The 17,574-nt window shown below is 37.7% G+C and overlaps 1 protein-coding gene across 2 annotated transcripts in view; it reads right to left on the reverse strand.

Moving 5' to 3' along the window:
* Positions 1-237: 237 nt before the first annotated feature.
* Positions 238-17,574, reverse strand: part of ARHGAP42 (Rho GTPase activating protein 42) — a 261,928-nt gene continuing 244,591 nt past the window's right edge. Inside the window, exons 22-24 of one of the 2 annotated variants that reach the window (XM_014842478.3) lie at positions 16,739-16,801; positions 5,993-6,072; positions 238-5,610 (exon numbers count right to left, since the gene is read on the reverse strand). In XM_014842478.3, coding sequence (XP_014697964.1) covers positions 5,522-5,610; positions 5,993-6,072; positions 16,739-16,801 — 232 coding nt within the window. In that variant the 3' untranslated portion in view covers positions 238-5,521. The remainder of the gene's footprint in view (positions 5,611-5,992; positions 6,073-16,738; positions 16,802-17,574) is intronic. The other variant, XM_070490390.1, reaches the window with a different exon arrangement.

Here is a 17,574-nt window from a genome sequence, read left to right on the forward strand (position 1 = left end):
TGCAGACACGCAGATTATTAACAGGTACCAACATTAACATTTTCCTGATCTTTCAAAATGCCAGTTTCTTGGGAAGAGGTCCAATTGTCAGGAAAAGGTTATCAATTCTGCTATGCTTCTCCACTCACCCACACCCAAAATGACCATTCACAGTACACAAAACTTTTGATTTTCTCCATATGAATCCATGACAGCTGTCCTTCAACACAGGAGATCTTCAAATACAAAGACTAAATTAAAATATGCTTACATAGTTTATTTTTAAAGTAATTTAAAATACAGTGTAAACATACATTAAAGATATTGTGGCAATTTATATTAGGAATAACATGAGGTTATTTACATGTCTGTGTATGTATGTGTGTGTATATATATACACAAAGTGCAGATAAATACAGAAACACTACAAAATAAACAAAAAATTCAATATGATAATTTACTGACATTTTCATATTACTTAATTTGTCATGTTAATGGCTGCAAAGAAATTCCTAGTACTGAAATATAATATCTAAATATCCAACTTTTATATAAACTATAGTACCTCAACTTTTAACTATATAAATAGGATTTTGAATTAAAAAACAGTCGTCTTCCTTGCCAAACTCCCTAGTCATTGGTAAAGGTTTCAGCTCAGAGTTCGAGAAAACTCTTGAAATCACAGCCCTCAATGTGGTGTTACCTCAAATTTTAAGCATAAATCATGTGCAGGCATTGTTCTCTGTAAAAATGAGGGAGAGGAAGATACAGAGGCAAATATAAAATGGCTAACATGTGCTGCCATACACAAAACAATGCCTATTTTTAATCTAAGAGACTGAGTGGATTTAAGGCAAACTTGGGCTGTTCTCAACCCCGGAAGGGTAAAGACCATGGGAAACACAGCCAAGATGGCAGATGGTACAAAGAGGAGAAAGTGGTCATTTAATTAAGGTGCTGTTGGCATCTTTGGCCCCCACCTCCCTCCAACACTTAAATTCCTCAAGTAGCTCTGTAATTGAACATCTTGGATGATGGACGATATTTATGTTTGTAATAATTGTAAATGGCCCTTGCCTTTTGGGACTCCCCAGTAAGCACACAGACTTCATTTTTCCCTATAGCACCAAGAAATGTTCAACTTCTGAATTTGGCATCTCTCTCAGGAGTGCCAAGGAGAGAAGTGAGGACCTGTTTGGCTCCCTAACTCATACAACAGCTTCTAATCATTGGTCTAGAATATGCAGATCAGTTTTCTGCCCAATGGCTTGCTGTGAGTGCTGTCAACATCCTTATTTGAGATTCCTTACTTAAAAGAGTGGATGCAGCTGCCCTAAAAAAATGAAAAATCTTACTTATTGATCTGATCCTCTAAAAGTCCACGTCATTCATAAGCCTGAGTTTGTCCAAGGTTACGACACCAAGGAAACTTGTACATTTGAAGCAGGGAGATAGTGGTGACAAAAGGATGGATACAGTGAAAGAGTTCAGGAGATGTGAGACTCCTTGATAAATACTGATATTAAGTCTGTGAAGCAACAGGAGACAGGTGGGATACAGACTATTTACAAAGGTTAACCTAATTTGTAAAAAATGTTTTGATTTTGTAAGGTAACCAATAAAGGTAGGAGGCAGAAGTAAACAGTAATTTCTACCTTAAGTGGGAAACCTTTAGTTAAGAGAAAAATAACTTCTAGACAATAGTGAAGTCTCTGCTTTTTTTTCTTTACCAGCAGATATGATTTTGGGGTCCTATTCAGTGATGTCAGGTCACAGTAACAGTTGCAAATTACACATGATTATAAAAACAAAGAACAAAATCGGTTTCTAAATTGGTCTGCCTCTAACTTAAGTCAATAAAGTCTAAATCAAGTTGGGGTTCTAAATGCTAATTAAGGCATTCTGAATACATAACTGGGGGGGATACTGCAAACTGAAGTTGTTTGAAGAAAGGCTCTGAGAGACTCGTCTACACCAGCACCCATGTGAATGACATCCTCTTCACATCAGACACAGACCTGAAGAATGAGGCTTGGAGTGAGAAGCTTAGTAGGGTGTTACTTTCACAGGATTATGGTGCCTGATTCTTTCCTTACAACGTTGCAGATTTTTAGAAGGTGTGCCACAATACCTAAAACCGATCATCATAGAATAAGAATAAAATAAAATTCATAATGTATCTTTATTTTTTCCTATTTGGGAACCTGGATAGTTTGTGACTATAGGGTACATTTCTTTCCTCCACCATCCCTGAAAGAGCCAGCCAAGGAGCCATTGCTGAGAAACCTGGTTACGCTCATTCACAGTACAAAGCACAGAGAGCCAACCCAACTAGCAAAACCACTCACATCGAACAAGCAGGAATGGCACTTCCTCACACTTCATGGACTTCAAAGGAACCCAAGAATTATTTTACTTTTCAGACATTTACACATAACACAACAGAAAAAGCCTTCAGTTGACTGACTAGTTAATATAAACTTGGCGGAGTTATGGCATAACGGAGTCACCTATTAAATACATAGATGTTTTGTACTTGGTATATTTTTACATAGCACATGAGCTGACTGACTTTTAGACTCTCAATTTCATCGTCAGGCTGATTATACTCTGTGCAGTGATTAGGGTGCCCATGCTGTGTGTTTCAAAGGTGTGGATGTAGCAATTCTAACACATCTTTGCATTGTCTCTGAAAAGCCAAGCTTTCATTATTCAAATGCTTTTACAATTCTGAATGCGACCCTCTTCCAATGACTGGCATTACTTATCTTCTTGTGTAATTAATATTCCATGTGATTTAGGGCACATGTCTTGATTTTCTCAATGCTCATAAACATTGTATCTGTAGGAAACTTATTTCTAGGGAAAAGCAGCTTTAGTCTGTCTCCAGTATATGGCCATGACTTGCTTACACATGCAATCGATATGAAGAAAAAAGGACCATCCTCACAAATCTGTAAGATTAAAACTTCAAACCAAAGCACAATTTGAGCAAGCACTTTTGTAGCTTGTTTGAAAAAAGGGACCACAGCCAGTACTGCCAAAAGATATGCCTCACCATGGAAAAGGCGAGCTGGGCTTCACACCCATGTCTGTTACAGCAAAAGATTTCATTCCTCACTGAGCATCAGTGGAATTAGCTCATAGACAACTCAAAGACAGGAACACTCTGGTCTGTGTTAAAATAAAATGAAGGTTGAACTTTCTTTATGCAGCAGCATGTGAAATAGGATTCTGAACCTCTCTTTAGAGTCAAGTTGGTCTTTGAAAGAAAATCAATTTGCCTTAAGAGGTTCTAATCTAGTAGGATCCAGATGATGGCAAGGGTGCTTAAAATGAGGGTGTTACATAGACTAAGGGACTGGTACATTGGAATGACTACCTTCTGTTCCAGCAGAGGGTAGTCAGGGCGTCAGCAATGCTATTATTTCTAAGGGCCACCAAGGATCTAGACACCAAGAGGCTCTTGCAACACCTGATTATAGTGTACAAAGATCAACAGCAGGAGATAAAAGAAAAAGACAAACTTTTTTCAGATTTTTTCATTATATTACTAATTCTTATAACATTAAATATTTTCCTTTCCTTTATTTCAGTGCACTGATATTTATTTCTGGTTGTGACTCTGCCTACTGTTTTCCTCTTTATTTTTAAATTCTAATCCATTATTCCATTTTTAACTTTGAAAGCATAAATGCTCTAAGGCATAGTTGTGTATGTATGTGTGCACGTATAATTTAACCTATTAACTCTAGAAATATTAATTTAAAGTAAAAGAGATTGAGACTACAGATTATAATATCACATAAAAAGAGTTGCCTACAGTCAATACCTGAGTGTCTATACAGTGGAGAACTCTGAATTAACAAGTAAAATATCATGGCCAAATGGGCCAGCACTTTGGCCATCAATGGCAGGTAACCAACTTTTTGGAATCTTGAGAAGAAAGGCTCTTTGCCACATGCAGATATTTACAGAAATAACATAGCAGAATTATTGAAACAGGAATAATAGGAATAAAGGTTGACACATAACCAGACGTTGATGGTATATATGCATGGGAAGTAAATATCTATTTCTATGCTCTATAAATTCAGTGAAATTCCTAACGAAGGCTGTAAATTAAGTGGCATAAAAGAAAATCATGTACAGATTTTATTCCTGCTAAAGATGATGAAATAATTTCAAACGTTGTGGTTCAAAATAACTTAAGAATCCTGTACCTTTATGTTTAGATTCTGTTTCAACTAAGCATAGCCTTTAGAAAAATTTCTCAAAAGCCAAAATTAGATAGCAATAAAATACTTTGACACTTCACAGTGTTACAAGTAGAATTTAAGTTGTATGCCTTCATACTGCACTTGTACATTGTTTTCCTATTATTGTAATTATACGTTTGTGATACCACTATAATGCTACCAGCAGAGGGTATGTGCATATGATTTATCAATATTTATATGCTAATGTAGTAAAATTTCAAAAACAATTCCAAAGTTATGAAGTAGGTTTACACATTCTCTAAACCAGGGGTCAGCAAACCACGACCCATGAATCCAATCTGGCCTGTGGCCTGTTTTTGTACAGCCCATGAGCTTAAAAACATTTACATTTTTAAATGAATTTTAAAAAGTCAAAGAAGCATAATAGTTCATGACCATGATAATTATAGGATTTTCAAATTTCAGGGTCCATAAATAAAGTTTCATTGGCACACAGCCACGCTCATTTGTTTATTTATTGTCTATGGCTGCTTTCTGCTACAGTGGCAGAGTTGAGTATTGCGATGGAGACCACAGGGCCTGCAAAGCCCCAAATGTTTCCTATCAGGCTTTAGACAGAAAGAGTTTGCTGATCCCTGCTGAAGCCCATGGAAGGTGTCTGGAATGCTGGAAGGAGCGACTACAGTGGAATCAGTGTATGACTTAATTTGGTTTCACTTACAGATATCATATACATTATTGCTTTTGAATATTATCATCTACTTGGTAAACAAATAAAAATAAACTTATGTTAAAAAAACTTATTTCCTTGAAATGTTTAGGACCAGCAAAACAATCATATATAAAAGCAGTATATTTTTAAGAAAACATATCAAATGAACAATTTAAATTACATTTTTAAGTAATGATTTCAAGGTTTCTCAGAGACTACCAGACAGTAAAGCATAGATTTCAAAATCCTTTTAGCAGATTTCTGGTTTCCAAATTTCTGGGGTATAGTACTTAACACAGTATTTGAGATTCTACAATTGTTATGGAAGAGACATTATGGAGAGTTACTTATCCTCCCCTCCCCCCCAAAAAAGGCAAGATTTTTAAATAAGAAAACCGCTAAAAAATAAAAACAGGATTGGCAAACAATTTAAACATTTTTTTTTCTTTTCCATTAATAGGGAGCTCCATAATCCGCTGGTGTAGAACTTGATAGAAATTGACTGTTTTCATTTAGTGGGCTGATCCCCATATCTGTGTCAGATAAAATCATAGCACTTATTATTTGTTACCATGGATACCATGAAGATACTGCCATCCACTAAACAGTATTAGAGGAAGACAACATAATTTTCTGGGACTAGTCCTGTTTTGCCTTCATAAGTTGCCTTCAACCATCCTGGTTCCACTGATGGGTACACTGGCAAAAAGTAAAAAGCAAATGTCACTCAATCAACATTAGCTTCAAATAATTATCTACGCAAATGGGTAAAAATCCACATTAGATTTCATGCGTAGACTCAAGCTGTCAAAAACAATGTTACGTACAGCACCTTTAAAGTTTCCTTTGCATTTATGTAATCGTCTCCCTCCCTCTTTCCCTCCTTCCCTCCCTCCCCCCTCTCTCTCACAGGAGGAAACTCGGCTCAAGAGGGATTTGATGTGTTCACTTGTGCAGGTTATGAGAGACAGGGCCTGGACTACATTCTGAGTCTCTTGGCTTTTACTTGAGATTCTTATCACTACACTATTCCTTAATCCCCCACGACGATAAACTTGGGGCAGGGAATGAGTGTACTTACCGTTGGAAAATACCGCCCCCTGTGGGAAGGAGAGCTCATGGCTGTGCTCTGCTTTACAGGAGTACATGGCTTTGGCTTGGCTGAAAGAGTAAAGGACAAGTTTTAAAACTCACAACACTCAACTTGAGTACATTTATACTTCAAAGTAGTCTTAAAAAAATGATATTAGTTTTTAGTTATAAATGGAGTATAATATATACAAAATGCACATGTAAGTGTGCATAAGTGTATTTTTCACAAACTGAACATACTTGTGTAACTAAATGTTGACAGCACACCAAAAGCCCTTCTTGCGTTTCCAGGCAATGCTCCCAAGGGTAACCACTTGGCTTATAATAAACAGGCTAAGTTGGTTTTAAGGAATGCTATTATTTGTTAGTATGCTGCTAAATAGGCTGTTTTTACAGCAATATAGAGGTTCACAGGTACCCTAAAGCTTTTTTTTTTCTTTTTCGCCACTTTCAGAATACCAGAGATGAGATCCAAAAAGGACTACAAGGTAGGGTAAATAAGTTAAGTAGGGCTGATAACAAAAACAACAACAGGACAAGTTGCTGATAAACGGCAACCAACAACAGCCTCATTGTCAGGGAGATGATGCGGACAGATGGAGGCTTTGCAAACCAGAGAGTCTACCCATCTCCCAAAATGGAAGCTCCCAACATCTGTTCCCATACGGGAATTCAGGCTCTATGTAGCTAGAAACTCTGGTTTTTCAAGAGAGGTCAGAATTTCAGAGTTTTATATGAGATCTATTTAAAAACATTTGAGCCAACACTGAAAAGTCATCATCTGAGACTGCCAATCAAATCACTAGTCAAGTCACCTTTACTCGGCAACGCCCAATTACTTTTTTGGTAAGATGTGCAACTTGTCCTGAATCTATAACCAGGGCCCAAGCCAAAGTCATTTCTGGTGTGACTCACTGATGGCTTCCTAACTTCCTAAATCCTATAGGCTTCCTCTTTCGTCCCTTTGCAATCCATCTACAGAGAGCAGCCAGAGGACAGTTTGAAAAGGTTTTGATGATCATGATGGTAACATTTTACAAGTTTCCAACTCTAGCCTCCACACCGTGCACGATCATATGCTTGTCAGAATCTCCTCCATCTTCTGTACCCACCTCTGCTCGCCTACTCTACTCCAGTCACACTAGCCCTCTTTCTCCTCAAACAAGCCAAACTCATTCTCACCTCAATGCTTGATGCGCCTCGCCCTGAGATGTTTTCCTCTTCATCTTCATATGGCTATGCACTTCTAGTTCACGTTAAATTTCCTGAATTTCACTGAAGGCCAGGTCTTCCCAGACTACACACACTAAAACAGCTGCCCGGGCAACTCATATTCTCCCATTTTAAGTCTGCTTGGTATTAATATCTGGTATTCTGTTGTTATTATTGATATTTCTGTTATCTTCTCCCCCAATAAGAATGTAATCTCCATGAACAATGCCTGATGCTTAGTAGTAACTCAATAAATATTTGCTGAATAAGTGAGCGAAAAAAAGGGAAGATGCTCTAGGCTCTTTTCCTATACAATGAGTCCTGTTAAAGATTCAAGGCACCTTGTTTTTCCTTCCTGATGTCCTAGTAAATACCAGCAGTATGTGCCATCTGTAGCTCTCTCAAAGCAGCAGTGTTTCATTATGATTTCAATTCCCTGTCAGAGGTAGGCCCTGGGTCTTATCTCTGCACTTGCAGAATGAGGCTAGGTCATTTGCAGAATGAGGCTAGGTCATTTAAACCTAACAGTTATCTGAAGATTGCAAAGCTTACAGAGGAAAATTATGGCCCTTGTTCCCAGAGTCTGTTTCTTCGGAGGTGAGTCCCAGCCTGTACTTTCAGACAGTTTGCTAGAAGAGCCTGTAGCAGGCAGGTTTAGAAATGACTACTAGCCCACCAACACCACTTCCCAATGAAATGTGGTCTGAGGAAGAATTAAGGAAGTGGAGGTACCCAGAAAAGGACGGAACTTTACATTAAAGAAGAGCCATGTGCGTGTGTGTGAGCACACGTGCACACAAATGTGTGCACTTGGGTGTGTTAGATGACATGGGTAGCGGGTAGGGGGACAGGATACTACCAAGTTATGAAGACTTGTAAAAATCAGACTATGGTAATCTTAAATAGAAAAAATATTAGTTTTTCCTATAAATCTAGTCAAGTATAATCATTTGATCTGACATAATTTGATATAATTTGATCTGATATATGATCTGACATAATTGAAGGTTGCAGAGCATTTCTCTAATATGTAAAGATTTTTCAAAGAATCAAATTTTCTAACAGCAACAGTTTCCTCTGATAATATTATCTTATTGTTTTGAATCATTAAAACAAATTAAGAGATCTATAAAGAAACAATTTACAGAGTTAGAGAAGTAATTAAAATATAATAATTACCTTGCAATGATGTAATTTTTGAAATTACACTTTGAAATGCAACCAAACTATTCTTGCTAATATTTCAGACACGAATGTTCTCCTTATAGTATTTTATGGCATTGGATGGTGGGGAGAGGCATGCAGAACAATTATATCACTAAATAAATAGATATTGTTAAATGTGTTAAAAATACACAGAACAAAATAATACCTGTCATGACTTTTCAATTATCTGTGCATATGACTAGACAGGCATAATTTTCTTTTGCTGAGATCTGCAACTAGAGGTGTGAACTCAGCAGAGAGCTTTGATGATTTAATGTAGACTCTGTGACAGTGAAGTTCTCTCCAGGTGCTAATGCTTCTTCTTTGACTGCCTTGGTGTATTGAAGAAGATGTGAAAATAACACTATCACCTATTGAGTCTCTCTTCAGAAGACTCTAATATCCTTTGAAAAGGATTTTGAAAATCCTGCTTCTTATTGCATGGGACAGTAAAGTAATGACCGTTACCGTCCTGAAAACCATTTCTTCCCCTATCATCTAGAATATGATCTGTTCACAAGCCCCATTCCTAATTCTAAACACTGTCTGATGCTGATAAGTAGACTTAGAAAGGTTTGATAGGGTCAGTGTGCAAGCGTCACAATGCTTATCTTAATCACAAGCAAAATAAAAAATGTACCATCAAAATCGATACAATGTTTTCTAGAGGGCCACTTAACAATGACACACTGACACACACTGACACATCCAGCCCCACACATTTTGTATGCTGCGAATTTCACTTGTGAAGGGAGTAGGAATGCACACAGATATAGTTAAACAGAGGCCAAAGAAGTAACATATAGAAAAGCCGAAAACAAAAATAAAATCAAAACAATCTAAGTGTTTATCAGTAGAGGATTTAATAAAATACACCAATCCAATGAAGTATTAGGCAGCTACTACAAATAATGCTGTAGAAGAACTCAAGACATGAAACAGCGTTAGCAAACAAGGCAAAACCTTAACAGAAAAATTTGTCGTTGGCAAGACCCCTAAATTGCCCATGACAATTTGCAATAAACACTACATTTGCTTCTTGGTCACTGGCTGGAGATTTCTTAAAATGAGTCACATGTTCCTTTCTTAGGTTTTTGTCATCAGTAGGATACTGGCTGTTTCTGGCTTGGATGTCTGAGTGAGTACTGGATGCCTCAATGCTAAAAAACTCCCATGGCAACTTGTAGAGTTAAAGCTGCTTCCGTCAAAAGCACAGACACTGCAACTCCATTGAAAACGAAGTGAAAGAAACCAGTCTTTTTAGGTTAAAAATGTGTATTTTATCCATTTACCCAACAATTTTGTTAAGCATCTACTCTATGTTGAGCACTATGGTAGGAATAAAACAGTGACCACCACCTTCAAAGTTACTTTTCTGTGTTTATCACAGAGGGATGGTTCTCAAAGTACAGTCACAGGGAACCTGGATGGAGGGGTAGGTGGGAGCCCGAGAGGACACTGCTCTGATAGCTAATGGAATGTGTAAAAGGATCTATTTATTTCCTGTTATGTCAGATATGAAAGAGATCTGCAAAAATGTCAAACAATGCAATTCTTTTTGTTTTAGGAAATATTTTTCATAAAATTTATGTTATTTACGCTAATATATAATGGGCTTTTTAAAAAATGTTTTTGTATTAATGGTGCTTCGGTGGGATAGGGAAGAGAGGTATCAGTTCCAGAGCTCTCAGCAGTTACCATCATTAAGGGATGGAAGCTGACTGCAGCATGTGAAGTGTATGGCAACAACAGAAGAGCAAGCTTCCAAGTGGCTGGGCTTAGGGGTAGATGCAAACCAACTCTCATTATTTTAAACACATTAGAAATATGGTCTTTGGAAGAGGGAAGAGGTGGGGAGGCTACTCCCTGTTAAGACTCGGGGAAGGCACATAAGCCATTTGACAGTAAAGGGTGAACCCCAAATGCTGGAGGACTTGTGACCATCCAGGTGACTTGGGTCATATAATGAGTTTGGATTTTTCAAGGAAACTTCAATATTTCCTTGATCCATCTTCTATATGTAGAAATGAAGGCCAAGAGAAATTAATCTTATGGCAGAGTCAGGCTAGACTCTACATCTCCTGATTGCTGGTCTAGTGCACTTCTGGTGACTCCATTGGAATATCATCTATAAAGTCTCTTAAGATAATATCGCCGAGAAAAGTCACTTCTCTTATTGATAATTGTTGACTGTTAATAACAGTGAATAATTAAAACTGTGTCTTCTCACAAAAATGTTGCTATTATCACCTTAGTTGCATGAGCTTATTCTTATTTTAAATAAATTTATAAACATTTTTTTTTTAATTTCTAGTATTTTTTGGTTTAAATCTCTAATACAGTAAATATCAACAGAGATAGCCCACATAAACAAAAGCTCTTTGGAAGTCCTCAATGATTATTTTTAAAGTGTATAAAGGTGTTCTGAGATCAAAAAGCTTGAGAACCACTGTCACAGACGAGATTAGATGGCTGTGCACAAAATGTTAATAGTGGTTATCTTCAGGTGATGAAATTAGAGGTGATTTTTATTCACTTCTTTAGTTAGTATTCTCTACATTCTCTAAAAGAAGAAAATATTAAGTTATTTTTAAAAAATTGTGGCTTTTGTCATTCTTACATGTTATAGCACTTTATCTTTCATGTGTCTTACATGTGTCACTGTGCTCTGAACCAGTGACTTTCAGCCTTCTAAAAAGTCAAACTCACTGGACAAGGCGACTTAGTTGAGCTTTGTTTTGGTGCTTTGTAATTATATCCAAAATATTGGTTTTAAATTATGATAAGAGAAATATATGATTGCTTATAATGAGCCAAGCATTCAACTCTCAATTAATTCTCAAGTGCGTAATTTTCAATTCAACCTTCAGAAGATAAATGTATAGCTTGCCTACATTATACTAGTTTAAAGTGGATCTTCTAATTGCAACAAAAAGAATAAAATACCTAGGAATAAATTTAACTAAAGAGGTGAAAGATCTGTACTCTAAAAACTATGAAACACTGTTGAAAGAAACAGAAGACACAAAGAAATGGAAAGATATTCTGTGCTCTTGGATTGGAAGAATTAACATAGTTAAAATGTCCATACTTCCTAAAGCAATCTACAGATTAAACACAATCCCTATCAAATTTCCAATGACATTTTTCACAGATAGAACAAAGAATCCTAAAATTTATATGGAACAACAAGAGACTCGAATAGCCAAAGGAATCCTAAGAAAAGAGAACAAAGCAGGATGTATCACACTTCCTGATTTCAAGATATGCTACAAAGCTATAGTAATCAAAACAGCATGGTACTGGCACAAAATCAGACCCACAGATCAACGGAACAGAATCGAGAGCCCAGGGAAATAAATCCACACATCTATGGACAGCTAATTTTCAACAAGGGAGCTAAGAACATACAATGGATAAAGGAAAATCTCTTCAACAAATGGTGTTGGGAAAACTGGACAATGACATGCAAAAGAATGAAAGCAGGCCATTAAAATTAATTCAAAATGGATTAAAGACTTGAATGTAAGACCTGAAACCATGAAACTTCTAGAAGAAAACACAGGCAGCATGCTCTTTGACATCAGTCTTAGCAGCATATTTTCAAGTACCATGCCTGACCCGGCAAGGGAAAAATAGAAAAAATAAACAAACGGGACTACATCAAACTAAAAAGCTCTGCACAGCAAAGGAAACCATCAACAAAATGAAAAGACAACCTAACAATTGGGAGAAGATATTTGCAAACCATAAATCTGATAAGGGGTTAACATCCAAAATATATAAAGAACTTATACATCTCAACAACAATAAAACTAACAACAAAAGATCTGAACAGACATTTCTCCAAAGAAGATATACCGATGGTCAAGAGGCATATGAAAAGATGTTCAACATCACTATCAGGGAAATGCAAATCAAAACCACAATGAGAGATCACCTTACGTCCATCAGGATGGCTAGAATTAACAAGACAGGAAATAATAAGTGTTGGAAAGGATGTGGAGAGAAGAGAACTCTCATATACTACTGGTGGAGTGCAAACTGGTGCAGCCACTACGGAAAACAGTATGCAGAATCCTCAAAAAATTAAGAAGAGAACTACTATACAATCTAGTTATTCCATTCCACTGCTGGGTATTTATCCAACAAACATGAAAACATGAACGTGTAAAGATACATGCACCCCTATGTTGACTGCAGCATTATGCACAATAGCCAAGACTTGGAAGCAACCTAGGTGCCCATCAAGGGACAAATGGGTAAAGTAGATGTGGCATATGTACACAATGGAATACTACTCAGCCATAAAAAAGCATGAAATCTGGCCATTTGTGACAACATGGATGGTCCTGGAGGGTATTATGCTAAGTAAAATAAGTCAGAGGGAGAAAATCAAATACCATATGATTTCACTCATAAGTAGAAGGTAAAAACAACGACAAACAAACACACAGAAACAGAGATTGGATTGGTGGTGACCAGAGGGGAAGGGGGGAGGGAGGAGGGTGAAAGGGGGGACTAGGAACATTTGTGTGGTGATGGATGGTAATCAGTCTGGGTGTTGAACATGAGGTAATCTACACAGAAATTGAAATATAATGATGTACACCCAAAATTTATATAATGTAATAAACCAACGTTACTGCAATAAAAAAAAATACATTAAAAATTTTTTAAAAAATAAAGTGGATCTTCCCCTCTGTCCGAGGATAGCTGACGGAGGTGAAAGCTTTAAGGGTACTGTTTTCCACATCCCTTTGTAATGGTGAGACAGAGTCAAGTGACATTTGGCTCTTGAAGACATTTTACAGGTTAAGGAAAACAATAGTTAATGACCAATGCCTGCTTAGAGCTATGCTAGGTAATATGGCATTTTTTCTCTATTCCAGTGGTTCTCAACCTTTTTTTTTTGGTACATAAGAATCACTTGAGGAGACTGTCAAAAATGCATATCCTCCAGGCCCCAGTCTCAGATATTCTGGTTTACAGAGTCTGTGGCAAAACTCAGGAATCTTCTTCTTTTTTTTTTTTGAGGAAGATTAGCCTTGAGCTAACTGCTGCCAATCCTCCTCTTTTTGCTGAGGAAGACTGGCCCTGACCTAACATCCATGCCCATCTTCCTCTACTTTCTATGTGGGACGCCTACCACAGCATGGAGTGCCAACCTGTACCGTGTCTGCACCCGGGAACCGAACGGGCAAACCCCGGGCCACTGAGGAGCTAATGTGTGAACATTACCGCTGAGCCACTGGGCCAGCCCCAGGAATCTTCATTTTAACAAGTCTTGCAGGTAAAGTTCCCTTGCAGAGTGGCCCTTCCCACTGGACTGAACCTGATATCTTAAACATCTCCAGTGATGTCTTAGAGGTTAAAACCAGTGTCCTCCCCTAGCGATCTCCTTGTCTCTTTTGTAGCTCTACTCCATTGACCACGCCACCTTCTCCTCCTGATCATTCCTCTACATTCTTCTTTTCCTGACCCTTAAATGACACCATTCCCCAAACGTGCTCAGCCTTTTTCGCTCAATAAGCGCCATGGCTGGGTAATCTCACCTTCATCTATGCAGTATAACTGCTACGTAGAAGTTTCTCAAAAGGCATCGAACTCCATGTTCTCTCCTAGTTCCACCTGCACATGTCTAACTGCCTCTCAGTCTTCCTCAGGCTCCTCATATGTTATGGCCCAAACCTTCCTTCTCCCTCTCTGTACTCACAAGCTGAGATTAGAAGCTAAATTACCGTTCTTTCTGACACTGACTCAAAGACTTGCAATCTTCTTTACCTGCCTCTCATTGCCAGTATCAAAGCAGTTGCCCAATCCTGGCCTATCCATAATATTCTGCTATTAGCTTTTCATGCTTTTGTTACTGCCCTAATTAAAACATTTTCAATCTCATCAATTCCATCCTAAATGGTTGACTGTTCTCTCCCCTTCACAACCTCCTAGAAAAGCCACTTGAACGATCTGTTCAAGTGCATCGCCGATTAGATCATCCTTTTGCCCAATGGCTCTCAGAGCCTGCAGTGACTCTCAGAGGTGTTACTCTTCTGTTGCTCAAGGCTATCCACTAAAATCTTGCAAGGGGTCTCTTTCTCAAACATGGCTGGTCTTCCCACTACCCACTACTGGTTCTATCATTCTTCAAGATCCAATTCAAAGGTAACCCTGGGCTCCCTAGAAGGAAAGTGAAATAGCCAGCATAGGAAGTTAGTAAGGGAGATGCCCTCAACTTCTACCTGCCGTTCAGTTGTACTTATTGGTACAAAAGAGTACTAGATGACTGTTAAGAATTTAAAAGTATTTAAGAGCTTTTATTTTATTTTAAGAGCTTTTTATTTAAACACTGTTAAGAGTGCTTAAATCCATTAATACATTAATTAGAGGCTTGACTATCTTTAACAAGCAGTTTCAATAATAAATATTATTGTAGAGACCATCTACAGAGACTTACCACGTACTTAAATACATTACTGTGTACATTTACAACAAATTGACAAAAACAGAATTATGACCCTCATTTTATAGATACAGAAAATGGATTTCCTAAATATGTAAATCCAAGGTTATACAACTAGGAAGTGGTGGACCAAAAACTTGAATGTGGGTCTGTCTGACCCTGAATGTCCATTGTGTTCCACTGTGTCTGTCTCTCGGGGACAAGTTACAGCACAGTCCACAAGTGCTGTGGATGGACTGACAGAGAAAGACTGTAACCTTCAATCCCCATTCAGTGAGCTCTTAGTTTATGCAGACAACCCATTAGAAGTTGATTTAACAGTATTCAGAATGTAAAAGCATATTGAAAATGCATGAGCTGATTGTTAAACATCTGAGGATATCTTTATTAGATGACAGTGTTCTGATTTCCTTCATTAATAGCTTGCTTTCTTAAAGCTCTTAAAGGATTACCTCTTTGATTACAGTTCTTTAGTTCTTACTTAAGAGATGAAGAGCTTCCTAATAGAACGGCTCCATCTAGTGGAACAATTCGACCATATTGCAAGACAGACAGAAGGAGCAAGGCTAAGCCCCTTACACTAAGGCCTAAAAATGATGACAATTTCAGAGAAATGATGTTTGCTCTGACATGCACAATGCCCAGTTTTCACCATGCCTTGATAAAAAGGAAGAAAGTGAAGATGCTACAGACAGAGGTAATGTACATTCAAGTACTCTGGGGTCACTATATAAACGCAAGGCATTAACCATCGTTCTAGTAAGATAGCAAAGTGGCTCTCCCCTGTGGAGTTAAAAACACTAATACATGAGGGCGCTCACTAGGCTTTGGAAAAAACCAGAATGTGAAGGTCATTGTTATCCCTAGTAACTAGCACAAGCCCAAAACTATGTAGGTGCTTAAATGCCTGCAGAAGAAGTCCACATACTTTTATAAGGATGATAAAAATTCTATGGTTGAAAAACTTTTAGAAGAACTACACAGGAATACTTCAATTATCTGTGATTCCTTTACTTCACAGCCTCAATCATCCAGACACGGGAAGCTCAAAATTGCCTTAGCACATCCAAAGTAAAAAGCAGGGTTTGTTCTTCAAGTGCTCTCATTTATATGCTCTTTCAATAACACGCACGAATTGAATGCCTCCTACCTCTACTAGTTGCTGATGGAAAAAAAAAATCAGACATATCAAAATACTAAGAAATTCCCTTATTTTAGAAACATTCAAATGAAAAACCAAAGCCTACTGCAGATGTGAAGAATCAGTCTGGAACAGAAGAAGAGGAAAGCAGGAAGCTCAGAAGCAAGCACGTGAGTAGCAGCAAGATGTAACAACTCGTGTCCTTTTAACAATGGAGTAAAGGTAACATCTGGAAACTGGGAATGAAGCGCTGTGCTCAAAAAAGAGAGCTGCCTGGGGCAATTCGCTCTCCAGCACCATAGTGGCCAATAGGGATAAGCATATTTTTCAATGGATGTTCACGAAGCTTCTTCCAGAAAAAGTTCTATAACTTTTAAAGGCCAAGAACATACTTTTGAAAATTTTCCAAAAACTGACTGCCATCCAAGGAAACTTTGGTGTACAACGATTATGGCAACTTGTGTTTTTAGAAAACTTGTTTGTTTAGAACCCTTCCTTTGTGAAGATTTTAGCAAATGAGGCATCACTGAGTGTAACAGTCTGAGATGCTAAATGCTGTTTCCGACATGACCTCTCCCTGTGAAGAAACAGTGGACATGGATTTGACCAGCTGCAGAACTGAGGAGCAGAGCTATCAAAGATGACCTGCCATGTCAACACAAGGAAACAAGGTCACCACGATTTTTTTTTTAACTTTAAGGGTTTCGAGAACTTACCGCCCAGAAGAAACTGGCTTAAGTGAACCAACATTTTCAAACAGCTGGGCTTTAGCTGCCACACTGAAAAATAATTTTAAATTACAAGTTTCATTAAATCAATCAGAAAATCACTCACCTCAAAGTGAAACTCAGGGTTATCAGTTGACCCAGACAAAAAGTGATTAGTTAAGAACTGTCCCCCAAATTTAACCCAAAATATCAATTGTTTTAAGCTTTAACGGGGAAGAAATTTTTATATCTAGTCTCCAGCTCACAAAGTACCAGACGTAATAAACCTCTAGCTCCCTCCTCTGGGAATCTTACCGTCCTCATCTTTTCTGCCTCAGAAAACTGTGGGAGTAGATTAAAAAGGAACATTTTTTCTCCCCACTCTGCTCCTGGCAGTGACGTTACTGACACCTTTGGAGTCACAGGGGAAGGATCAAATCAACACGACAAGAGAAGAACTGTTATTCATTCTGAGAGCTAAGACAACGCTAACTCTAAAATTGTTTTGTTTTGTTTTTTATATGTGAACAGAGGTCCTATAAAGGGAAAAGAGAGAGCTCAAAATATGGCCAATAAATAAATTTATGGATTCAAATCTTGTTTCAAATCATGGGGAGGGAAGGGCATCGTCTCTCTGAAAAGGTGAGAATACTGAGTATAGAGTGAAAAGAATTAAAACTAAGGCACCCCAGGTAATTAGAAAAGTTCTTAAGATCTCTTATTTCTTTAAGTGACAAACTTTTCTCCCAGAGTCGAGCCATTTCATAATCCGAAGGATCACTTTACATCTAATAGAGAAAATACACTCTCTCAATTTTAATTTCTACTTTAACGTTCCGTACGTT

The sequence above is a fragment of the Equus asinus genome, chromosome 20, assembly GCF_041296235.1.
Source record: "Equus asinus isolate D_3611 breed Donkey chromosome 20, EquAss-T2T_v2, whole genome shotgun sequence".
In the NCBI taxonomy this organism is placed as follows: domain Eukaryota; kingdom Metazoa; phylum Chordata; class Mammalia; order Perissodactyla; family Equidae; genus Equus; species Equus asinus.